At 40.8% G+C, this 24,410-nt stretch overlaps 1 protein-coding gene across 3 annotated transcripts; it reads left to right on the forward strand.

The window, feature by feature from the left end:
* The first annotated feature begins 643 nt into the window (after positions 1–643).
* Positions 644–24,009, forward strand: LOC122561067 (interferon-induced protein with tetratricopeptide repeats 5-like). 3 transcript variants are annotated; one of them, XR_006314894.1, is made up of 2 exons: positions 644–934; positions 23,292–24,009. XR_006314894.1 is itself a non-coding variant. In XM_043712430.1 (2 exons), the coding sequence occupies exons 1-2, from the start codon at positions 930–932 to the stop codon at positions 8,992–8,994; spliced, it is 1,488 nt and encodes a 495-aa protein (XP_043568365.1). In that variant the 5' UTR covers positions 812–929; the 3' UTR covers positions 8,995–10,987. The 3 variants fall into 3 exon arrangements, 2 of the variants coding, with proteins under 2 accessions (XP_043568365.1, XP_043568364.1); XM_043712430.1 differs by lacking the exon at positions 23,292–24,009 and adding an exon at positions 7,512–10,987 and having other exon boundaries at positions 812–934; XM_043712429.1 differs by lacking the exons at positions 644–934; positions 23,292–24,009 and adding exons at positions 1,604–1,626; positions 7,512–10,987.
* Positions 24,010–24,410: the final 401 nt, after the last annotated feature.

The raw sequence follows: 24,410 nt of genomic DNA on the forward strand, positions 1-24,410 counted from the left end.
AGGCTTGGTGAAGCTGACAACTTCCAGGACAGGGAGACTCCCAGTGACAGGGGCTGAGATCTGAGTGAACGCTCTGGAGGGGAGTCTTGTATGTCTTTATTCACTGTCCATAGCGCCAGCACCTTTAACCTGCACAGACCTAATACAGATGCAGTGTCCGCTTCACAAAAGGCCTTCATCATCCCCCTGTTTAATTCTCCATCCACTCACACTCCAGCCTCTCACCCTCACTTTCATTGACTGTTCAAGGCAAACTCAGTAAAATATTATATAAATAAACTATTTATAGCATGGAAATAAATAATTCTGCCTGTACCTGGGTCAATGAGGGGAGAGTGAGTTTAAAGTCAGTGAAATTAATATTACGTCGATGGGTGGGGGTGTGGAACGGTCGGTAACTTCAATTTGTCCAGTAACCGGAGAGCTTTGGATGAGGAAGCCAACAATGAAGGAGCAGCAGGGAATTTCTGATGCAGCGATAGGCTTTCGGAACGCATTGAGCGTGCTAGCCAAGAGAATAGGGCAGCTTGCCGAAAGAATATGAAGAATGCTGAAAGTGTTTTTCATTGAAGAAAATATAATAATGTGTTCCTTTAAAAAGCTGAATGACGGAGGCGGCAGGATGAGTTTAACAAAAAAGAAATCTTTGGCTCTTAGAGCTAAGGCTATGAAATTAGGCTCAATGGAATACTGTGTGTCAATTCATAATGGTCTCTGACACCTTTCCTCCATTGAAAGGTTGCTCATAAGTTTCGTTTCCTCGCTTTAGTTTCTACGTAGGGGGGGGAAATGACTTCACGCAGTTATCACGGGATTAATATATTAGGTTGTAAAACAATGTAGCTAGACACTCACATTGATTATCCCAAGTTAGAAGCCAATTTGAAGCTGAGAAAGGAATTCAAAAGGATTTCCATCTGATTAGTATTATGAGGTAAACACCATTGGAATCTCTTCAGTGTCAATATGGATATGTAGACTATTGATGAACGAGTTTGTTTTCTGAAATAACGCTTGGATTATTTGTTAATGTGGGAAGGTGTGATGCTAACGAAGACGAGTAATTGTTAGAAAGCGTTAGTTGCATCGAGTAATATTTGAAATTAGAATTAAATAAGCTTCCAATTTGACTTCAGTAATACACTAGATTAAATTTAGGTTTGATGTTTGTATTCTGTTAATGCACTCAAATTGTTTTGAGAAGGAAATGTTGCTTTATGCTCAGTGATTTTCGAGAAAGGATTTACTTATAAATCATGGAGAGTTCACAGCGTGAACTGGGACAGTTGCGAGTGAATGTAACATGGAATCGGGGCAGTCCAGTTTAAAGTGAACATGAGAAAGACTGACACTTGTTGAAATTGGGAATGAGTGTGGGGGAGATGAAAACTCACATAAACTGGGGAGAAAAGCAGCTGCTTTAGTTTGACTTGAGAAGCAAGTGCGGAAAACCATGACCTGTGCGAGGGGTAAGAATGTCAGTAACGATTGAAGACTGAGAGAATCGCCGCTAATATGCGTAAAGTACAGAGGAAATAGGGTGGGTCCCATATTTCGAAGTTTATATCGAAGTATTTGCTAATATTGCTCTCTCCGCTTCACTTTATTTGTAGGCGAGATGCAACAGTAAGTAGTTTATTAAAATAGCCCTCACTAAGTAGATGTTAATCTTACTCAGTACAATTGACAATGGAAAATTGCTGGCAGGGATGGAATTGAAGTTTTGTTTCCGTTTGTTTGAGGAATTCGAGACTGAACACCATTGAGTTCACAAATTTGGAACTCCTAAAGTTGACTTGCAGGATGTCTGAGCAATCTGACAATGTAGACATGATTTAGAGATGCCGGTGTCGGACTGGGGTGTACAAAGTTAATCACACAACACCAGGTTATAGTCCAACAGGTTTAATTGGAAGCACACTAGCTTTCGGAGCGACGCTCCTTCATCAGGTGATTGTGGAGGGCTCGATCGTAACACAGAATTTATAGCAAAAATTTACAGTGTGATGTAACTGAAATTATACATTGAAAAATTGATTGTCTGTTGAGTCTTTCATCTGTTAGAATACAGTGATAGTTTCACTTTCGTGTGTAAATCACAAAACCCTTTTTTTAAAAGTTGCATCCTCGGGTTAGCTGTTAACAATGGTGATAGCTAGACAATATGTTAAAGGTGTTAGCCCCCTGTGTTCTCTGTCTATGACCTGATGTTTAGATTGATTCTAATCTAAAAAGTGAGACAACAGAGTTTTACATAAATTCATGCAGTTTTTGAGCAAAGTGCAATGTAACTCTGCAAGTACAAATTCACCCCACAAAATATATGTGTGCATGTGTGTTGAAAGCTAGTGTGCTTCCAATTAAACCTGTTGGACTATAACCTGGTGTTGTGTGATTTTTAACTTTGAAAATGTAGATATAGTGTATTATTATTCCGATGGAATGAGTTAGCATGGTACATTTTGGGGGAAAAAATGGAGCTGAAGACCTATTTGGGAACAACGGAGATTTCAACTCTGACAAAGGGAACTGGTGTAGTCGATAATGAAAGTTGCTCATTTAGCTGAAAGTCAATCAAACTTGTAAAGGCGCACTAATGTTTTCCTCCTGTATCCACCCAATGTTGCCCGTAGTACCAAAGGACTGTTCCGAAATGTATGTAATTACAACATGAGAAAGAATGAAATTCTACTGAGAATTGCAATCCAAGCAAGGAAGAAACTGTCACTTAAAATTATTACAGATTATGCTGTCGAATTGAGGAAAATCTCTCGCAGCAATGGAGATGGCAGAATCGTAAAAAAAATCAACCTTAGACGTTTGTAGGGATCCAAAGGAGTGTGCTGACGAGAAATTACATAACCATGAGCGTAGATTAAGGCTGTCTCCTGTGGGTTTGTGTCATTTTCCCACCAGGTTTGAGAAACGGTATCACCAGCACACAGAAATTGTCTGTTTGAAACCAGCTGCATTTATTTTTAGTATCCAAATATAGATACAATTGTTGAAGAATTAGTGAAATGTTTTAAGAAGTGTTTCAAAATGAGTAATGACTCAGTCAGTGTCCCTTTCCTTCTGTGGTTAAGCGGAAGTTTTTATTTGTGGGGGTGGCACAGTGGTTAGCACAGCTGCCTCACAGCGCCAGAGACCCGGGTTCAATTCCCACCTCAGGCGACTGACTGTGTGGAGTTTGTACATTCTCCCCGGGTCTGCGTGGGTTTCCTCCGGGTGCTCCGGTTTCCTCCCACCAGCCCAAGAGCAGGTTCGGTGAACACTGGCCATGCGTAACGTTCGGTGTAGGGGAATGGGTCTGGGTGGGTTACAGGTCGGTGTGGGCTGAAGGGTCTGTTTCCACACTGTAAGTAATCTAATCTAAAAGCCTAGGATGCAATCATTGATTTCTTTGAAGTGGAAAGGAAAGAGTATTTGGTCAATAGCTAAAGCAATTGGATAAATGTTAGATCTATCCTCAATATTACTAGTGTCAAAACTATTAAGGTTTTGAGAAGTTGGTCACCAGAGGTGCTGGTGTTAAATCAGGATCCACTGCTTGAACGGAGTCCAACACGACCTAATGCCATTTTATCTCCCAGTATTGAATGTCACTGATGAAAGAAGTATATAGATTGTGGAAAAGGTCTTTGTAGAACCATTTGCTCCATATTTCTCTTTGTCACGCGCTAAACAATTTCCTCTGCTGCCCTCTCTGCTTGGAAGCTGCAAGGAAAGTTTGTTCAGTAAGGGCTGTTGGCAACTGAGCATTAACACACTACACAGTAGACAGAGTGCAAGAATCAAATTTGATGGCTGGGAAATGAAACATACCCCTAAGAATTGAACCGGAATAAAGCACGAAGAGAAATTTCATTCATGTGATATCTTGTTATACCTCACAGGATAATCTTTCAGTGATTTATTTGTAAATGCAGTCACTGTTACTATGTGTAGAAATCTAATTCTAATCCTTCCCTTCCCCTCACAACATCCCTCCAACTCCTGACTTCCCCAGACACCCCCAGAAACTGTCTCAACAGCCCCACAATCCCACTCTATCAAATCCTGAGTAGATTTTCCTGGTCCTGCAATCTTCAACAAATATTTCCCCATCTCTCCCTCCATAGTCTTTCCTTACTTTACTGTTGTCCTTGTCAATCAAGGTGGTGGGGGTAGCAGGTTTGGAAGCTACTGTCAGAGGAATCTGGCAAATTATGATAGAGTATTTATTTGTGGTGACTGTTGTTACTCCTGTGTATCAGTGGTAGAGCCACTGATTGTTTAAGATGGTAAATGGGTCACAATCAAAGGTATTGCTTTATCTTTGATGGTGTTCAGCTTTTTGAGTGTTGTTGGAGTTGCCCTCATCCAGGCTGGAAGGAATTATCCAATCACATTCCTAACTTGTGCCTTGTAGATGGTGGACAGGCTTTGGGAATCAAAAGATAATCTCAACCTCTGACTTTATCATGTGAATCAGAGTCTTCATGTGGTTGATGAACTCAGGGCATAGAGTCATAGAGTTATACAGCACAGACCCTTCCATCTAAACAGTCCATGCTGAACATAATCCCAAACTAAACTAGTCCCACCTACCTGCTCCTGGCCCATATCCCTCCAAACCTTTCCTAGTCATGTACTTATCCAAATGTCTTTTAAACATTGTAACCGTGCCTGCATCCACCACTTCCTCAGGAAGTTCATGCCATACGCAAAGCATCCTCTCTGTAAAACATTTGCCTGTGGTGTCTTTTTTAAATATCTCTCTTCTCATGTGCCCCCTAGTCTTGAAATTTCCTATCCTAGGGAACTGACACCTACCATTAACCCTACCTATACCACTCATGACCACCTCCTACGCTGTCAGTTTCCGATCGATGATAACCATCAGGAATTTTATAATGGGGATTACCCTTACTGATAATGTTAAGTTGATATCTAGGGCTGATAGCTCGATTCTCTCTTGTGGAAGATGATCATTGTTTGGTAAAAGTATTATTTTCCCTCTATTTGATGAATAGGTGTTGCTGAATTTGGGAATTACTGTTTAGTTGTGTAACACATTGCAAATGTAACTGAACACTGTGTAATCATCAGGGAGTGTCTCCACTTCTGACCTTTTGATGGAAAGAAGTTCATAGATGAATCCGCTGTAGATTCATCTATGAAGTCCAGGACACTTCCTTGAGATCCTGCAGCAATCTCACAACTTAAAATTCAAATTCTCAACAAAATTCAATGCTTCACATGGGGAGAAATTCAGATAATGACCTATATGTTCTGAAGGTGATTTATTTGATGAATAATAAGCAAAAGGCATTTTAAAAACCTGTGCTGATGTTCAACAGTGTACACTGTGTTATAAATAACGAGCACAAAATCTGAAATGGCTTTCATTTAAATCATCCACATTTGAGAAAAATCAATGAAATTGAATTTGTTGGAAGATATTAAGCAGGTTTGTTATAAGGATCTATTAGATTTCTCACTTTGCCTATCACTGTAGGATTATCTCAGTGAAGGTAGAAAAGGAAACAATTAAACCTCATCAGTTTGACTTGACATTGTGAAATTTTCTGATTCTGATGTGTGGTAAAATCTTTAAAGTTTTACTGATATTTTTATCAGGATAAATGTGTTGTAACATCATAGAGTCCTGGAGTTTTACAGCAAAAAAAAAAGAGGCCATTTGGCTCATCATGTCTATGTTGGTCATTGAACAACTATCTCTTTTAATTCCATTTTCTGGCACATTGCCTGTAGCCTCTCAGGCTGCTTCATAAATGTCTCAAGTTTCCAGTTTGACCATCCTCGCAATGAAGGAAGTTTTTCTCAAGTCCCTTCTAGAACTCTGGCTCCTTACCTTCAAACTATGACCCCTGGTTATTGACCCCAAACTAAGAAGAAAGATTTCTCTTTATCAATACTCTGTTCCCCTTCTAACATTTTACACTTCAGTCAGATCCCCTCTCAGCCTTCCATGCCCTAAGGAAAACAATGCCAGCCTATCTAGTTTCTCTTTGTAACAGAATTCCTCCAGCCCAGGCAACATCTTGGGGAATCTTCACTGCACTTTCTCTAATGCAATCACACATGAATTAAGTTAGGAGAAAGTGAGGACTACAGATGCTGGAGAGTCAGAGTAAAAAAAACAAAGCAGGTCAGGCAGCACCCGAGGAGCAGGAGAGTCGATGTTTTGGGCATAAACCCTTCATCAGCAAGGTTAGGCTAATTTTAAACTCAATTTTTTGCTAATATTAATTAATGTCATAAAAGTTTTTTTTGTTTAAATATCAGTGAAACAGACTCCTATTTATTTTCCAAATCTGCTTTAATGTTAAGTATCGATCCAGGGCATAGACATTATTAACAATGCCGATTGTGTCAGTTATAGTACACGGTGATTAAATACAACCTATTCATTCTTAATTCAAGTACATAGGAACACAGCCATGCCATTCAGCCACTCAAGCCTGTTCCACCATTCAATCAGATAATGGCTGATTTATGGCCTAATTCCATTAACCTGCCTTTGGCTCATATCCCTTATTACATTTGCTTAACAAAAATCTATCCATATCAGATTTAAAATTAACAATTGATCCAGCATTCACTGCCCTTTACAGGAGAGAGTTCAAAATATCCACCACCCTTTCTGTGTATAACTGCTTCCTAACATCTTGGAACAGTCTGGACCTAATTCTTAGACTAGGCCTCTACTTCAAGAATCCCCAAACCAGTGGAAATAGTTTATCATATCTACCATGTCTTTTCCTGTTAATACAGGGCTAATTTGTAGAATTTCTCTTCATAACTTAACTGAAGGACAGGTATCATTCTTATGAAACTCCCTCCAACTTCAATATATCTTTCCAAAAATATAACCTATTTTCTAGCTTAAATCTGACCGATGTTTGCAGGTGATGTAAGCATTCACAGAGAGTGATATTGAAGAAGTCAGGATTTATTTTGGCCAGGGATATGATATATAAAATATAAATATCAATCTATTGCACAAACACCAACCCAGACATTGTACTCTACTGTGCACCTGTACTTACATTCAATACATCATTATTCTTTTATTTAGTTGTCAGTGATTTAATTTTGTCTTTGAGGGAAAGCCTGATCTACTCACAAACACATCAGCCAGAATTAAAGACACAAGTATGAACTGAGCCATGTTTTTTGCATAAAATGTCAGCTATCACATGACACCATGTTACAAGCCAAAAGGTTTATTTGAAATCACAAGAATTTGGAGTGCTGCTCCTCCTTGGATGATGGACCTGAGGAGGAAGCAGCACTTCAAAAGCTTATGATTTGAAATAAACATGTTGGACTATACCCTGGTGTTGTGCGGTTTCTGAATTTGTCTACTCCAGCCCAAAACTGGCACCTCCACATCATGTTTTTATAGATATGACAATTCATTTTGTAAACAAACTGGATGGGGTAGAGACAGTACTTCAGTTGATACCAGATGAATTTTGAAGAGAATTTTTATTTTCTTGCAGTGACACACAGGAAGATTTGTTGAAAGTGAAGCTTGATTGGCTTCAATGTCACTTCACGTGGACTCCACAGAAAGAAAATATCGACTTGGGTGATATGAAGCAAAGATTAGAAGATTCAATACAGGCTGGTGTAAAATATCAAGCCAGGTCTTACAACCATCTCGCCTTTATAAACTGTCTGCAAGGAAACTGTGAAGAGGCAATTCAGAATTTAAAGGAAGCTGAAAGGATTCTGAGAGAGAGACATGAAGATGAATTTGAGAAAAGGATCTTGGTCACCTATGGAAACTATGTCTGGGTTTATTATCACATGGACCGACTGGAGGAGGCTCAGTCCCACCTCGACAAGCTGGAGACGGTCTGTAAACTATTTCCTGAAGCCTCTCGGTTTACAGCAATGATACCTGAGGTTTACGGGGAGAAGGGCTGGTCACTGTTGACTACAGCTGCTCAATATTATGGAGAGGCAAAGGAATGTTTTACAAAGGCCCTGGAGGAAGATCCTGACAACATTGAGTGGAATGTTGGCTATGCTACTGTACTGTCCCGTCTGGAAGGATTTTCTGGGACCCCAGAGAGCTGGAGGCCCATGGAATCAGTGACGTGGTTTAGACGTGTGCTGGAGTTGGATCCTGATGATTCTGTATCCATGGTGCTGTTGGCTCTCAAACTACAACAAAGCCGGAGAAACAATGAAGCACTCGCTTTAGTTGAACGAGCATTGGAGAAGTCCCCTGATCTCCTTTATGTGCTTCGATACGCAGCACAATTTTACAAAAATTGCAACAATGTGGAAAAGGCTGTGGAGCTGTTGAAGAGAGGATTAGAAATTAGCCCACACTCCACCTTCATACATCATAAAATAGGTCAATGCTACAGAATCAAATTGTATCGAGTGATCAAGTCTCTGGGCAGTAAAGATCCTCGCAATCCGGCATTTCAGCAGAAAGCTGAGCTGATTAATAAATGCAAGTACCATTTTGAAAAGTCTTTTGAGAAACGAATGCTGACATCTATTAAGGGCCACCTTGATTTTGCTGAAATTTGCTTATTAAATGAAGAATATGACAAAGCACAGGAAATCTACAGCCACCTCCTGACACTGGAAGGAATTCGTCCAGAGAATAAGCAAGCGATATGTTTAGCAGTCGGGTTATTTGAGCTAAATCACAAGAATTCAGAATCAAACGCCATTCGACATTTTCTGGTGGGAATGAAAGTCAATTATGCCTCAGTGGAACAGAAAAGATGCCGTGAAAACCTGGAGATGATAGCAGCAAGACGACTTCGCAGGAATCCAGGAGACAGTGAGGCCCTTGGAGTTCGGGGATTCCTAAACCAGCTGGATGGGGAGAAGAGTAAAGCGATTGAATGCTTTGAAAAAGCTTTAGAATTTGATCCTGATAATGACGAATATCTCAGTGCTCTTTGTGAATTACGCCTTTCCATCGAGGTCAAAAGCAACCTTCCCAACAAAAACTAAACAACTTTGTGAAATGCATTGACTCCCCAATCTATAAACACATTCAATTGGGGTTCATTTCTTTTATATACCAGAGGAAGCTTCTTCAAAGTAAGCATTTTATATCTGTTTCATTTTCCAAAAAGCCCTGGACCACACGCAGAACTAACGAAATCGCAATAATTTCCATAAAATTAGAGATTCTGCTGAGCGTGAATAAGCATAAAATAATATCAGACATGGGGAAATTAGTGTTAACTGAATGATAAAGATCCTGTCTTTAATTGTGGACTAAAATGAAAAATAGAACTACTTCAAAACTAAGGATTGCTGGAGGATTGCTGCATGCTTTGAAGGCAAGTAACCTGTAACTCATTGTAAATAAGGATTATGCAGCTGCAACAGTTGAAGTGCAGTTTGCAGATGAGCTGGAAACAAAGGAGGTGTGTACACAAATGGAGCTTAGGCTGGCAGCAAGTAGCTGATTGGTTTGTGGACTAGTGATAAAGGCCTTCTGCCTGCCAACAGCAATGTGATTGGTTCTCAGGTAGCTGAATAGCTTGAAACTATGAACAAGAACGTGAGAAGATATATTAGCCAAGCCATAACAATGCAGTTACACCCCTGGCATCTACCCAACAATGTAAAACATTATCCAGATCTACCCTGCAAACAAAAAAAATGTACAAGTCCAACCACCACCCCATCTGTCTACTCTTCATTGTCAATAAGGTATCACCAACATTGCTGTCAAGCATTACAAGTTTCACAATAAGCTGCTCACTGATGCTCATTCTGCATTCTGCCAGGGTCACTCAGCTCCTGATGTCATTACAGCCTTGGTCCACACATGGACAAAAGAGCTGAATTCCAAATGTGGGCATCGATGCAGGAGATCCTCAGGGAAACGTCTGAGGCCCAAACTTCTACAGCTGCTTCATCGATGACCTTTCCTCCATCACAATGTCAGAAGTGGGGATGTTCTTGATGGCTGCACAATTTGCAACACAATTCCCAATTCCTGAAATACAGAAAACAGTCCATGTCCATACACAGCAACACCTGGGCAATATCCATGATAAGTGGCAAGTAACGTTAGTGCCATCCAAGGCCCAAACCCCAAGAAGAGAGAATCTAACGATCACCTCTTAATAGTCAATGGTATTACCATCACTGAATCTCCGACTGTCAGCAGCCATGATGTTGACCAGAATCTGACCTGGACCAAAGTAAAGATCACATCTTTTTATCTTCCTTTATTTTGGATTCTGCGCTGAAACACAGAAAAAAACTGACTTTAAACTAGAACTGTGAAAAGAGTAGCTGCCCTATTAAAACAAGTTACTGGAGCCCAGTGTGAGTTGTGTTTCCGGGGTTGTTTTCTTCAAGCAGTGGGGGAAGATATTTGAGTCTCAGCAACACCAAACTTTGCTCTGAGAGAGACTACTGATTGGTTTTTTGATAAGGACCAATTGTGGAAGTCACTAGTCATTGCCATGACAACAACTCTCTGATTTGCTCCAGGGCAAGTGATCAGCTTGTGTGTGAACAATCCAGGGGCAGAAGATCTGCAGACTGCAAAAGACAGCATCTCTCCTTTCCTCCATTGCAGTGAAGAATTAAACCTTAACAATAGCTATTCTCTCCCAGCAATTGTTGTTTCTAAGTGGGGACTGAGAAAGTGAACAATGAATTTGTCAGCCGCGCCTTCTCCCCTCCAGCATAGAATTGAAAGCACTTGGATATGAAGATCAGAGTTCAGAAAGTTTTGGAAGAAATGAAAGAGACACCTCAGCGAATCATGTGGACTGGTGCTATTGAACCATCCTTCTGAATATTTTCTCCTTCACTCATAACATTCATGTTTGCTTGTTTGTTTGTCTGTGCCTATCTGCATGTGTATGTGATTAGGTTAGGGCTTCAGCTAATACAGCTCTATATCGATAATTCATATTTGCATTTGCCTGTAGTTGGAATTGTTTTATTTGTAATAAATAGTGATTCTCGTTAAGTACAGAAGCCTGACCGGTGTTTTCTGTCAACCTGAGTCCATCTGATCACCTCCATCTCCCCAAACTACAAGATAGACTGAAGAGTATGGATGGGTGCAGCTCCAACAACACTAAAGAAGCTTGACACCATCCAAGAGAAAGCATGTATGGCACCCCAAAAACCACTTTCAACAGTCATCACTACCAGTGCTTAGTGTAGCAGTGTATACCATCTACAAGGTGCACTGTTGGAATTCATTGGGGTTTCTTCTATAGCACCTTCAAAACCTGCAAAGTCTACAGCCTAGAAGGACAAAGGGAGCAAGTGTGAGAGAGCATCAGCAATTGCATGTTCCTCTCTGAGTCACACACCATCCTGGTTTCGAACGATATCAATGGTCCTTCTCTGTCACTGGGTTAAAATCCTGGAACTCCCTTTATAACAGCACTGTGGTTATTTCTATATCCAAAGCACTGCAGGCATTCAAGAAAGCAGCTCACCACCATATTTCCCACAGTAATTAGGGATTAACAATAAAGGTCTAGCCTGCAATGCATGTACCGTGAATGAATGAAGAAAATTTTCGATATTGCGATAAAGTGAGACATGTTGCTGACAATTTTTTATCTTACACTTATCAGGACAAACACAAAAGTCAAGTTTTAAACAATCACAATAATTCATACTACGAGAGAAAAAGAGTGTTGATTTGTCAGTAAGTCGGAATGAGCTGTACCCTTTTGCTATTTCTGATTAAATTGAGCCAAGCACTAGCAATCTCTATAGAAGTCCACACCAGAAGGCAGTTCTCTTAATCAAACCACATCAACATGCACCTATTAATGTCCGTTTTGCCTCTAGGAGGTATCTTTGCCAATTGAAAACGCTTATGTTATCCCTTGTAACATCAGAAACTAGGAAGTGAGTAACATGGAAAGATCCAAGAGATGTGTCTTACAGCTTTCCTCATCCAAACAAATATACAATCACAGGTACTTTAGGGCTAATATTAAACTATTTGATAACATAGTGTGCAGCACAATTCCATCAGCATGTCATGCTTCAAGTGACCAGAGTTAAGAAGCTGTGCATCTATACTCTTAGATCACATGCATTGATGATATCCTGAGCAAATCTTTTTAAGATATGCTGACATACTAACTGTGAGATATAATACTATGCTTGCCTTAATAAGACTTCTACAGGAAATAAGGATACTGGTACATACATTAATTAGGCATAGTGGATAATAAACCCAGAGAGTTAATTATTAAGATTTTACATGGCATCTTAGCTCATATTAGGGGAGACAAAGACTACCTTAAGTGCCCCATTACCTTAGTAACAAAGGCATAAAATTTAATGAAATAATAGATCAATGAACGGATATTCTGTCATAATTTTAAACATCTTTGTCAACCTTCTAGTTAATAACTGGGGCAGTTTTGGTTCACCTGCAGCGATAACTGTACTTGAATAATCCGCAGATTATCTTTTTGTATCTGATACATTTTACAGCCTGAGGGCAGTCATACAAACTAAGTGCCTGTGCACTGCCACCACAGTTCCTTTCCCATTGTTGACCAGCTTGGTGTTGGTTACATGTCTGTCAGTATACGTGCTCCTTCAACATCCCTCTGTGAAACAACTGTTCTGATTGAAAGGGAGATCTGAACCGGAATGCTGCTCAGGCCATTACAAACTCTGAATCCAGGAGTATAGAGTGTCTGATATGAACCTACTGTCCTATCATGTACAGTGTTTGATACAATTCTACTCCAAACCCCAATCACTGACCTGAACTCTGTTTCTCTCCAGAGCTACTTACTGACCGACTCAGTCTTTCCACTTCCCTTTTTGCGTTCTTATTTCAGATTTCCAGAACCTGAGTTCGGAATTTTAAAGACTTGCTGATTGCTTTAGAATACTTCTTGAATCTCTGAGTCAATTTGTTTTGCAATAAGTTCCTTAAATGTTCCTCTTCCAAGTTCAACTCCAAATAATTTACATGCCCAGTGAGACCTCTAATGGAGAAGTACATGCACTGCGTTTTCAACCCAGTGTGAAACAAATACTAAATGCTTATTTTTCAAAAATAAAAACCGAAAGGTTTGTGGTGGTTGAAGTAATACAGGATCTTGGAGTTTGTCCTACTGTTTTTCTTCTTTATTTAGCCTGGCAACCAAAATAGTTGCAAAAGACGACCAGGGACTTTTAATAATCTGAATGCTGAGAATTTGACCGGGTTTGCTTCATTCACTTGGATGTTATGGTTTACCAGGCAAAAGTGAGGACTGCAGATGCTGGAGATTAGAGTCAAGATTAGAGTGGTACTAGATAAGCACAGCAGGTCAGGCTGCATCCGAGGAGCAGGAAAATCAATGTTTTGAGCTGGAGCCCTTCATCAGGAATGTTATGGTTTATCATCCATTACGACGAACTTCCAAAGACTTGGTGGAACAGTCTCAGCTATTCCAGAAAAGCACTGGAAAGCGTGGACCGGTATATTCTCATAGAACGGCAATCTCCAAAATCCTGCCTCAGTTCTTGATGATGGGAATACGCACAAAAACGAATCAGCAGCTGTCTCTTTTTAAGCTGCGCTCAGTTTGCTGGATGGATGATTTGTAATACTGAGTGTACCAACAGCATGGGTTCAATTCCTACACCAGCTGAGGTTACCATGAAAGATTCTCAACCTCTCCCCAGGTGTAGTAGCCCTCAGGTTAAATGGTAGGAGTAACCAATTGTCCAGCAGGACTTTATCTTGGGGTCTGATAAAACTCAGGCCATTTTTCTGTCACACTACATTGCAGGGCCCAGATTGCCTCCAATTCCTGGACAATACACAGTGATGGGAAATAGAGACCATTCTCAGTTTAACCTGGGTGACAATAGAAATGTATTTGGAATTAAATTGTCAAGAACACAAGTCTCAGCAATGAAAACAAAGTTTGTGGATATCAAATCAAACTTTAATGAAAAATTATTCCTTCATAATACAGAAAACTTTGTTTTAATTGTTACCTTGATGAGCCAGCGCTCTCAATAAGGTGGCAAACTTTTATAGATGAAATACTGGAAGTTTATTGAATTCTTGGCAATCTCAGTTGGGGATGCAAGTGAGATGCTCTCTCCCGGTAAGCCTTATTTAAATCAAAAGTTGCATTATTATTTAAGTGATTCATATTACAAACAAAAGTACAACAGTGAGGTACATATCACCAGCATTACGTTTCTGTTACTTAGTTTGTGTTTTTATATTGATTATGTGGACCTCTCTATCAGCCGGAATATTGATTAATCAGCACAATCATGGACCCATAGTTTGCTGTATAACAGATAGTCACACGCAAAAAAACTAAACATAAAGTGTTGAAGCAAGTACCTTCTACATAAAAAATACTTGGTACTTTTGAGATATTTCCTTGAGACATGCAATTAATAGATATGTTTAAACTTTCTGCTTTAAACCATTTGATAGATTTTATAATCATTTGCAGTGTGCACTCCAGTTCCACACGAGTTATCATTAAGTGTTCTTTCAGTAATGTTTAGTCTCACAGTTTTTGCCGTTGCACTGAGCTGTTCCCCAGGGCTGCAAATGGTATAGATTTGACATGAAGTTGTCACAGATGGCATGACATTTCCGTGATACGAATGACAGCATGTGTGATGTGACTGAGCATCAGTTCAAATGTAATCACATAATACTCATCATTACCCCATAATCTCCTATCTCCGAGAAGAAGGCATTTTAAACTGTTTCAAACTGAAAGAATTAACTCCATTGCACAAAGACTGGAGGCTAGTGGATTATACATAGATGCAGTTCCTACGAGATTGCAGTTTCTGTTTATAGGGTCAGTGGCTTTTCCCTTGCAACAAATCAAAGGAAAGCTGGCTGTATACAAAGTCTAACTTACTACTTTATTTAGGCATTCGTCTGAAAACTGAAGGGGAACAAGAGGATTCCCCTCATTGACATCCCAGAGATGTTTAACAAAACAGAAACATCAAGACTGTTATCAGAAAATAGTTATCAGGTGAAATACCGGTGACGGGAGAACATGGGATAGATAAGGTTAAAAAATGTTTCAGGATATTCACCAGAGTAAGATAAGCCAACATACCACACTATGTCGGGGAGGCAGAACACTAACAGACTGTTCTCACTGATTGGCGTACATGCTAAGTCTTCACAAAACTGTGCTGTCAAAGGTTTCTGCAGACATGCCCACAATATTGCACTGTTGCTATTTCAAACTGTATAATAAGTCATGAAAGAAATCACAATTACATTGCAAATTAGTATTCATCTTGTCAATGATTGACCAACTATCCGTTGTGTGCTTCTTAAATTTCTAAAGTTACATCATTAGTTCTTGCAGGGAAAAGCATTGTCCAGAAGAAACCAGACAGAATCTGAACAATTCCCCTCATTTCTATTCACTGAGACTATATGAGGAGCCATGTTAGAGCTCAATAACACACAATGGGCCATAGTGATGCCTTCCTGGGGGCATAGGGCCAAAACTATCTAATTGTGTGCCCTTCCTCCCATTGTTGTCACACATGCACATACTGTAGGTAACCCCTGTTGCATTTGTAAGCTGTGTAAGTTCTTTGAGGGTCTCTATTCAGCTGCAATTCTAACAAATCCCAATGGTGACCACAATCCTACCATTTCCCAGAAGTCACTCCATGTACAGAAATCCCATGTTAGCATAAGAGCATCTAGCCTGGAGGTTTATATAGTCAGTTTGAGGTGAGTGAGTACATTGGGTTAATCACAGTACAGTAGAGAAGGAGCAGAAACTGTTGGCACCATCAGTTTCAGCCTTTGCTTTGCTGCAAGACCCTCACAAGAACATCAACATGGACAATAACGTTTCTTTGCTTATTATAGAGTCAGTTAAGCCCTGGATGATAAGATATTCACTACAAACCAAGTCCACTTCTCACATCAGGTCAATTATGGCTATCCAACAGATTTGCAGTCCAGCAGAGAGAATGAGGCAATGCCAAGACAATATATTGCAAGGCCCCAGTAAAAGAGTTTCTAAAGCCAGTTAAAATGTTCACCTGTTTTTGCTATAGGAGCAAGCTGTAAAGGGTTCTAACCTCAAAAAGATTGCTTTGCCCAAATTTGACACACTGGGAAATCCATGAGAAGAAGCACTTTGTATAGTTTCAGTGCTTTTGTATTACTCAGATATTTGCTCTCATGTGCATCACTGTTCATACTAACCAAGATCCCAGTCTATGGATGCAGTTGGGAACATAGATACATAGGAACAGGAGTAGGCTATTCAGCCCCTTGAGCCTATCCCATCATTCAATTAGATCATGGCTGATCTATGACCTAATTCAATTTACCTGCCTTTTGCCTATATTACTGAATACTTTTGCTGAAGAAAACATGATCAGTCTCAGATTTAAAATTAACAACTGATCCAGCATCCACTGCCATTTCCACCTCCAAATGTGTAAGGCTACAAACCTCAAAATCAAAAGAGGATGTAGTAGAGAATGCATATCTCCTCATCAAAACAGGCACAAATATTGGAGAGCATATTGAAAGGCTCCCACTGATATTCTAAATGCAGCTGCTTAAAGAGGAGCTCAAGGTAAAAGAAACCTCCACAAATGGGTGCGTTCCCAGGGAAGTGTATATTAATAGCTAGACCATTGAAGGAATCTCCAGGCTTTTTGAAGTCATGGGGAGATCAATCAGCTCAATACCCAGCCATCACTCAGTTATCTTCAGCAATGGGGATTGGAGGTTACATTATAAAAATGCGCATACAAAAACAACATGTCTACTGTATCACCCACATCTTTGCCACAAGCAGAGCAATTCTAAATGAGCTTTTTCACACCTCGCCAGCCTCAGAACCCCCAAAGCAGCAATAAACATCTATTCATACAAGAACTGGTGTACTGAACATTCTTCAGACTGTTTGTCCAACTTTTATCTTTGAAATACACACCAAATTAATGTTTGCAGTAACTTAATTTTGATTGTGCAGCACTGTAGCTTTAAGAATGTAAAGTTGCCGATATGGACATGTTTCTAAGTTTCTCATTATTTTGATGTTCTTGCAGCTGAGCCAAGTGTGAATGAGTATAGAAGTTAAAGCACTGATATTATGAGAATATTGACTGAGGTATTATAAGCTTAATATGCCACCTCATGCAGTAACCTGACGGCATGTTGAGGAGGGACAATCAATGACAGAACATAGGTTCATTAATGTGCAGCACTGAAAGGTTAGCTCCTGGTATTCCACACACAAGTTATTAACTGTCCATTTGCAGCAGGAGCAGCTTTAAGGAAAATTACCAGTCAATGTAAAGTCCAGGAAGGCAATGTTACTTAATCAGTTCTGATGCAGTCTTTCAACTTGGAACATTGAATCTGTCTCTTTCTTTCTCTTGCTCACTCCACAGATGTTGTCAGACTTGCTGTTTCTCTACTATTTTCTGTTTTTATTTCAGGTTTCTAGCATCAGCAGTATTGTGCTTTTACTTAACCCTACTCTTCGATCTTAACAGGATTTACCCATACGCCATTAACAATTTTATTTGAGGTCAGAATTCCAAACTTTTCTTCCAGCTCAAATCCATGTGTAGATTGAGATCAATTAACCAATATAGGCTGCTTATACTATTAATAGTGCTCACCAAGCAGAATATATTCCGCTCTGCACAGAATAAACCAACTAAAGATTTCAGAACAACGATTGAATGCAGTTTTTTTCTTCAACTTTACATTGAGGAAAATTAAGCTGTTGGATAAGTTTAGTGTCACAACATCTGGCAACACAGAAAATATTAAATTCTCAAATGTATAATGTTGTCTTCTATAAAAGATTGAAATAAAACAAAATAATAATAATTCAATGATGCTGCACCTGTTCTAAAACATTAGACATTTTACAGGATACAATTATCTGAAATACTGTACCAAATATTAATCAAAGCAACAGTGAAGATACACTCAGCGACAAGAAGTACCATTTACCATTATTTATGATTTTGTTCAAAGCCTTTCCTCTATACACTGACAGAGTTTACTTACAGACTTGCTATTTTTACTGTAACAAGTTGCATGCAGGATTCTGTTTTTAAGGCCTTTTTAGGTGACAAGAACCTGGCCCTGCTACCAACAATTGACCTTGCTCTCAGCCATCAGGTTTCCTGCAATTTTGAGATCCACACTGGCTATATAAAGCCACACTGGCAAGTCAGGAGTTCTCATAGATCTTATCTTCAAAGTTCTATTCAGCATTATTTTTGCTTTCTGATAATCCTGAACATTAACTATGCCCTTTCTGATGGTGAATTAATGGGAATGCCAAAAGTATAATGTACTTTTGTTGCCAATAGTAAGAAACGTAACTACAACAGAAATAGAAACAGGAGTTGACCAAACAACCCCTCACACCTGTTCCACCATCCTACTTGCAATTGATGTTTAGCCTAAATTTCGCTTTTCTGCCCATTTGCCTATTCCTTGATTGCCTTAGGGAACCGATGTTCACTGATCCCAGCAATAAAGCACACCATTCACAATGCTCTGAGATAGAGGATTCTAAAATCGCATGGTCATTTCCTTGTTACTAGTAGCACATACCTCTAGTTGACAGCAGATCTCTCCTTCAATTATTGTTAATCATATTCTCCCAGGTTCCTGAAGAGGAGAAATTCACAAGTGAATATACAAAAAGATCCTACATGAGTAACATTTAGACAGCCATGTGTTTATCAGTAGATATGATACTGCTTGAGGATGAATTTGCAAAGATCTAGCCATTGAGATGAAAAACGTCATTCTAAAACAGGAAGTGCTTGGTAACTCTGCCAATATCTGTGCATCTGTGTGTCAGCAGTTTAATACTTTGAATGACAATGCGAGTTGTCACTGTCAAGACGGAATAATCCTGAACTGACCCAACAAGAAAAAAGCTGGAGCAAGAAATTACAAACAGCCAACGTCATCAAAGCAGATCAATGAAATGTTATAAATCTGAAAGCAAAACAGGAAATTCAGGAAATACACAGATCAGCACACACAGGATGGGGCTGGCATTCAGAGTATGCATCTTTTAATCATTTTATCAAAGTATTAATTTGATTAACAAGTCATTTTCTACAATGTCAGTATAACGTTCAGCCTCACAGTACCCAGGAATATTGTTCAGTATCCAAAATGGTGTTGTGCATACCTCCTGTTCCTAGTGGAAATGTTAGCGTGCTCACTGTGAGTGTTCAGCTGAGGGTTACAGAGTAAGAGGATCCTGATGTCGTTCAGCCTCCTCTACATGTTCAAACACCAGTGTCAGAGAAGTGACCAGTGTTAGCCAAACATCTGCCAGACATATCCTGTCTGTTGGAGGTAGATCCACTGGCAAGTGGACCTGGTGGCCATATGTTACCAATGGCTCTGAAAGTAGCTGCTGTATTCCTGCATTACCTTCCTTACCCATCCACTGTGAGAGTGGTAATTCTGTGTTAAGTAGCAAAAGTGCAATTTACTTGAAAATCTCAGACAAAATGATGAGTAGATCCACAACTACAACTTGTATCGAAGAAGATAATGCTGTTTGAAAGTCCTCTCGCTTTGGAGTCATTCTGGCCTTTGGCTCATTCGCATATGCAGTCTTAAAGTTGTAAGCCAGTAGGCAATGCACCCTTCCTTGTCCAACGATCCTTCCAGTCAGAGACATTTGCAGGATCTCACAGTTAACAGCCTAAAGATTCATAAGGCCGGATGTCACCTTAACCTCAGATGATGCCAGACAGAGAGACATCAGGTTTGTGACCAGGATGTGGATTTTCCATGGATACAAGGCGCCATTGAGGTCTACTTGACAATTAAGACACTACACATCACTGTGGATTCAAAGTTTGTGAGAAGATTTGTAGCTCGGGTGCTCGTTGTTGTGGTTCTGTTCGCCGAGCTGGGAATTTGTGTTGCAGACGTTTCGTCCCCTGTCTAGGTGGCATCCTCAGTGCTTGGGAGCCTCCTGTGAAGCACTTCTGTGATGTTTCCTCCGGTATTTATAGAGGTTTGTCTCTGCCGCTTCCGGTTGTCAGTTCCAGCTGTCCGCTGCAGTGGTCAAGCCAAACAGCGAACAGTCAGGGAATTCCTAGAGGCATGGCACTCATCCACAGATTCAATCAATAAGCACATTGACCTGGACCCAATATACCAGCCACTGCAGCGGACAGCTGGAACTGACAACCAGAAGCGGCAGATTCAAACCACTATAAATGCCAGAGGAAACATCACAGAAGCGCTTCACGGGGACTCCCAAGCACTCAAAGGGCTGAATGGCTTACTCCTGCACCTATTGTCTATTGTCACTGAGGATGTCACCTAGACAGGGGACGAAATGTCTGCAACACAAATTCCCAGCTCGGCGAACAGAACCACAACAATCACTGTGGATTGTTTATCAACCATAAGGGTTTTCACCCCATCAATATATAGCTGACGTGTCATTAAAACCAGGCCTATATAAAAGCAGAGGCACAATTCCTGAGTGGCAGACCTGTTGCTTTTTTCTTGTGGCAGTCTCCCCCAACCCCCCACCCCCCCACCTTTATGAGGAAGCCACCAATTAGACCCAGGGGTCGATGAAAGCCATCTGATAATGAATCCTGTCATCAGAAACTGCAAGTGGGCTTCAAATGCCTGGTCAGATTTGGAAATGCTTTTCTTTTGATGATAGTGATCAAGGTGCTCAGAATGACCGTGGCGAGGTGTTTTCCACATCAGAGAGTGCTTGGATCTGCAGAACAACCAAAGTGCAGAAAGCAGAGCCACTCAGACAATCCGACAGAGGAAGCCCATGTCTGCGATGTAGCTGAAACAGCCAACGCGGCTCCCCTTGCTTCTGAGGTGGCTTTTTTGCTGCAAACTTCTTTTAAGCAGTCCATTGATCTGGCAGCCACCTGCAAAACCCACTCCATTAAGCAATCCTGCAAAATTGCCTTTCACACCCTCACCCCAGCACTGGTCACTGCCAGTTCACATTCAGCACAAGAGAGAGGACTAATTGCCAAGCAGGAGATAATGAACAAGAAAGTGTTAATTTTTGACTAAAAATCAAAGCAACACTTCACAGTCTAACATTGTGTAACACTTACATGTGCAATCCCTTATAAAACTATCAATCATTATTCTTCCAGGCCATTCAATATGTTATAATCCCTATGGCTTCAGCTGAGCTAGAGTCAAGGAGTACAAATCCCTTCTCTAATGACTGAGATCACCTTTCCTAAAATGTTCTGGATATTTGAGCCTGTGAAAGGCCAGCCCATAGGGACTCCATTTGTATTTGAGCAGAATCTGACTCAAAAACCAGGATACAGTGAGACAGCTTGAGGGATAGTGACTGGGCAGGGTATAGAGAGGCAATGGGGAGTAACAAATGAAAATTCAAAGCACTTTAATAACTCCACAGACACTGACATCCTGTTACCAAGTCCCCCTTTATTTACACGTGGAGAGTCGTTGACACTGATCCCACTCCCTCAGAGTCAGCTCAAATAACAACCCCAATCAGGGAACTCATATTCTCTGAGGTCTACCTGGCTGACCTCATTACAATCCCTTCCCAGCCCATCCCCACTCCCTTCCATTCCTCTGATCGACTCTTCCTCCCAGCCACCAACTGGATTCATTCCTCCCATCGACCAATCAGGTCGTACTCTCTACCAGTCTTCACCTATCCCCACTTCACAACCCTGCCCCCACCACCCCCTTTATCTGCAGCTCCCCCCCACACCCACACCCAGTCCTGAAGAAGAGTTACACCTGAAACGTTGACCTCTCCACCTCCTGATGCTGCTGTGTTCTTCCAGCTTCCTGCTTGTCTACCTTGGAATTCAGCACCTGTAGGGTTTTTTTTTGTCTCATTACAATCACTGCAGTCCCTGCTTCCACATATTCTCGAGCTTTTCTATCTCATGGTCCATCTTTGCCCTTCTCAGCATTCAATTGAAGAGCACTTTGCTGCAGATCTTTGGGCGGAAGAGCTACGGTGTTATGAATTCTACTCAAGATGACAATCACAGGGTGCAGACCATTAGGGTGGAGCCGCTGAAGACATATTCCCAGAAAAAACCAAAGAACTGCAGATGCTGGATATCTGAAACAAAACCAGAACTTGCTGGATAAACTCAGCAGGTCTGGAGCATCTGTGGAGAGGAACTTTAGGCTCCAGTAACCCTTCTTCAGAACTGATTGTCACAAGGAAACGTTTATATCCTGAAGGTGGGGTTGGGGCAGGGGAGAGAAGGAAGACTAAACGGTAAGTGGAAGTGGAGCCCAGATAGAGAAAGCACAACAACTGGGCAGAGAAAGGAATAGATAATGGTGAGCTGAGAAAATAAACAAGCTGCCAGTGGGGACAGTTAGTGGGTAAAAATGGGTTGGCTGTGGTGGAAACAGTCCATGTGATGACAAGGTCTGGTGCATGGGGATGGGGCTAAGGACATAGGAGAATGTGCTCAGATCCTAAAACTATTAAACTCGATATTTAGTCCAGAAGGCTATAGGGTCCCCAAGCAGAAAATGAGATTCTCTTCTTCTAGCTTCTACTGAGTTTCTTTGGAGCATTGAAGCAAGCTGAAGACTAAGGTGTTGACCAGGGAACACAGTGGAGTGTTGACGTGACAAGCAATTAGAAGCTCTGGGTCATTGTTTGCAGACGGAACATAGATGTTCTGCGAAGCAGTCACCCAGTCTACGCTTCATTTCCTCAATGCAGAGGGGACGACATTGTGAACGGTGAATGTAGTAAATTAGATTGAGAGAGGTACAGGTAAAATATTGCTTCACCTGGAGCCTCGATTAGTGAGGAGGGAGGAAGTAAACAGGCACCTTCTGGGGGTGCGTGGGAAGGTGCTGTGTGGCTGTGGGGAGATATTGGGAGTAGAGGAGGAGTGGATCAGGGTGTCCCAGAGGGAACAGTCCCTGCAGAAGGCTGACAAGGGAGGAGAAGGGAATATGTGTCTGGTGACGGCATCCAACTGGGAGGTGGTGGAAGTGCAGCTTGTGGTCCTTTGGATGTGGATCCTGGTGGGTGATGAGTGAGGACCAGGGGAACTATATTGGTGCTGTGGGAGGGAAGAGAAATGCTAAGGGCAGGAAATGAGTCAGAACTGGGCTCTTATCAACCACGGTGGTGGGAAATTATCAGTTAAGGAAAAAGGCGGACATTTCGGAGGCTTCCTTGTGCCATAATTACAGAGGAACGGCAGCATTTATAGCTCATTCTTGAGATTGATTTCACCAACCTTTCTCTGTGCAGGATCTTCCTGGATCACCCCCTGCAGGATGTTGAAGGACATACACGACATCAACTTAGAGTTTCAAGATAAGGCTGTTCTGAATGATTATTAATCATGTAATTATATTTCACTGCCTGCTAACATCAATGCAGCAGACAACACCCACTCATGGCATGTAACTGTCTGAACTTGATTTTGTCACAAGGTTGCTGGGACATTCCTGATTCCCCATTTCTAACAGTCAAGCTGTTGTGGACATCCTGTTCTGCAGCTGTTGGTTTGGAGATGGCTCAAGAATTGTCCTACAGTTCCTTGCTGTTCTCGGCTTTCTTACTCTGCAAGGAGGAAAGCAAAGACCCATCAGTGTCATAATGGAGTACACAGAATGGATGAAGTGCAATTGTTCAGGGTGGCTAAGAGGAGTATGATATTGCATTAAGAATGAAGCTGAGTTGTGTCAATGATGGATGGATTGATGCAATGGGAGAAAGAACATTGTTGGTTAATGGGGACTGGACATACATGATTAAATGGATATTTCTATTTTTGGAATGTAGGGATCAGTGGCTAATTCAATATTTATTGTCTATTATTGTCTATCCCTAATTGATCCTAAGAAGCTGACAGTGAGTTGCTGACTTGAATTGCTGCATTCGCAAACTGAAGCAGTTTTGATACAAATTGAGTGGCTTGCAGAGCCATTTCAGAGGGCAATTAAAAGTCAACACATTATTGTGGGCCTGGAGTCACATGTAATGATGATAGCTTTCATTCCCTAAAGGACATTAATGAATGAGATGGGTTTTTACAACAATCGCTGCTGTTAGACGACCTTTGAAATCCAGGTTTCCTGATCAAAATCACATTTCATTATCTGTCTTGGTAGGCTCTACTATTAGTCTAGTGACAATATCACCATCAACCCCTAATGGATATGAGGAATAATGTGCTAAAGTGGATTTGAGAAGACACTGAGAGGGGGCTAGGTTAATACACACATTAAGTTACAACTGAATGCCTTTTTATAATCGATTTTCTTGCTCTAATTATATCGATAAATCATTTTCAATCACAAATCTAAAAGCGTGGCACCACAATATACCTGCTCACCACCTCTGCTGCTTCCAGCCACACATTCT

This window comes from Chiloscyllium plagiosum, chromosome 22 (assembly GCF_004010195.1).
Source record: "Chiloscyllium plagiosum isolate BGI_BamShark_2017 chromosome 22, ASM401019v2, whole genome shotgun sequence".
Classification (NCBI taxonomy): Eukaryota; Metazoa; Chordata; class Chondrichthyes; order Orectolobiformes; family Hemiscylliidae; genus Chiloscyllium; species Chiloscyllium plagiosum.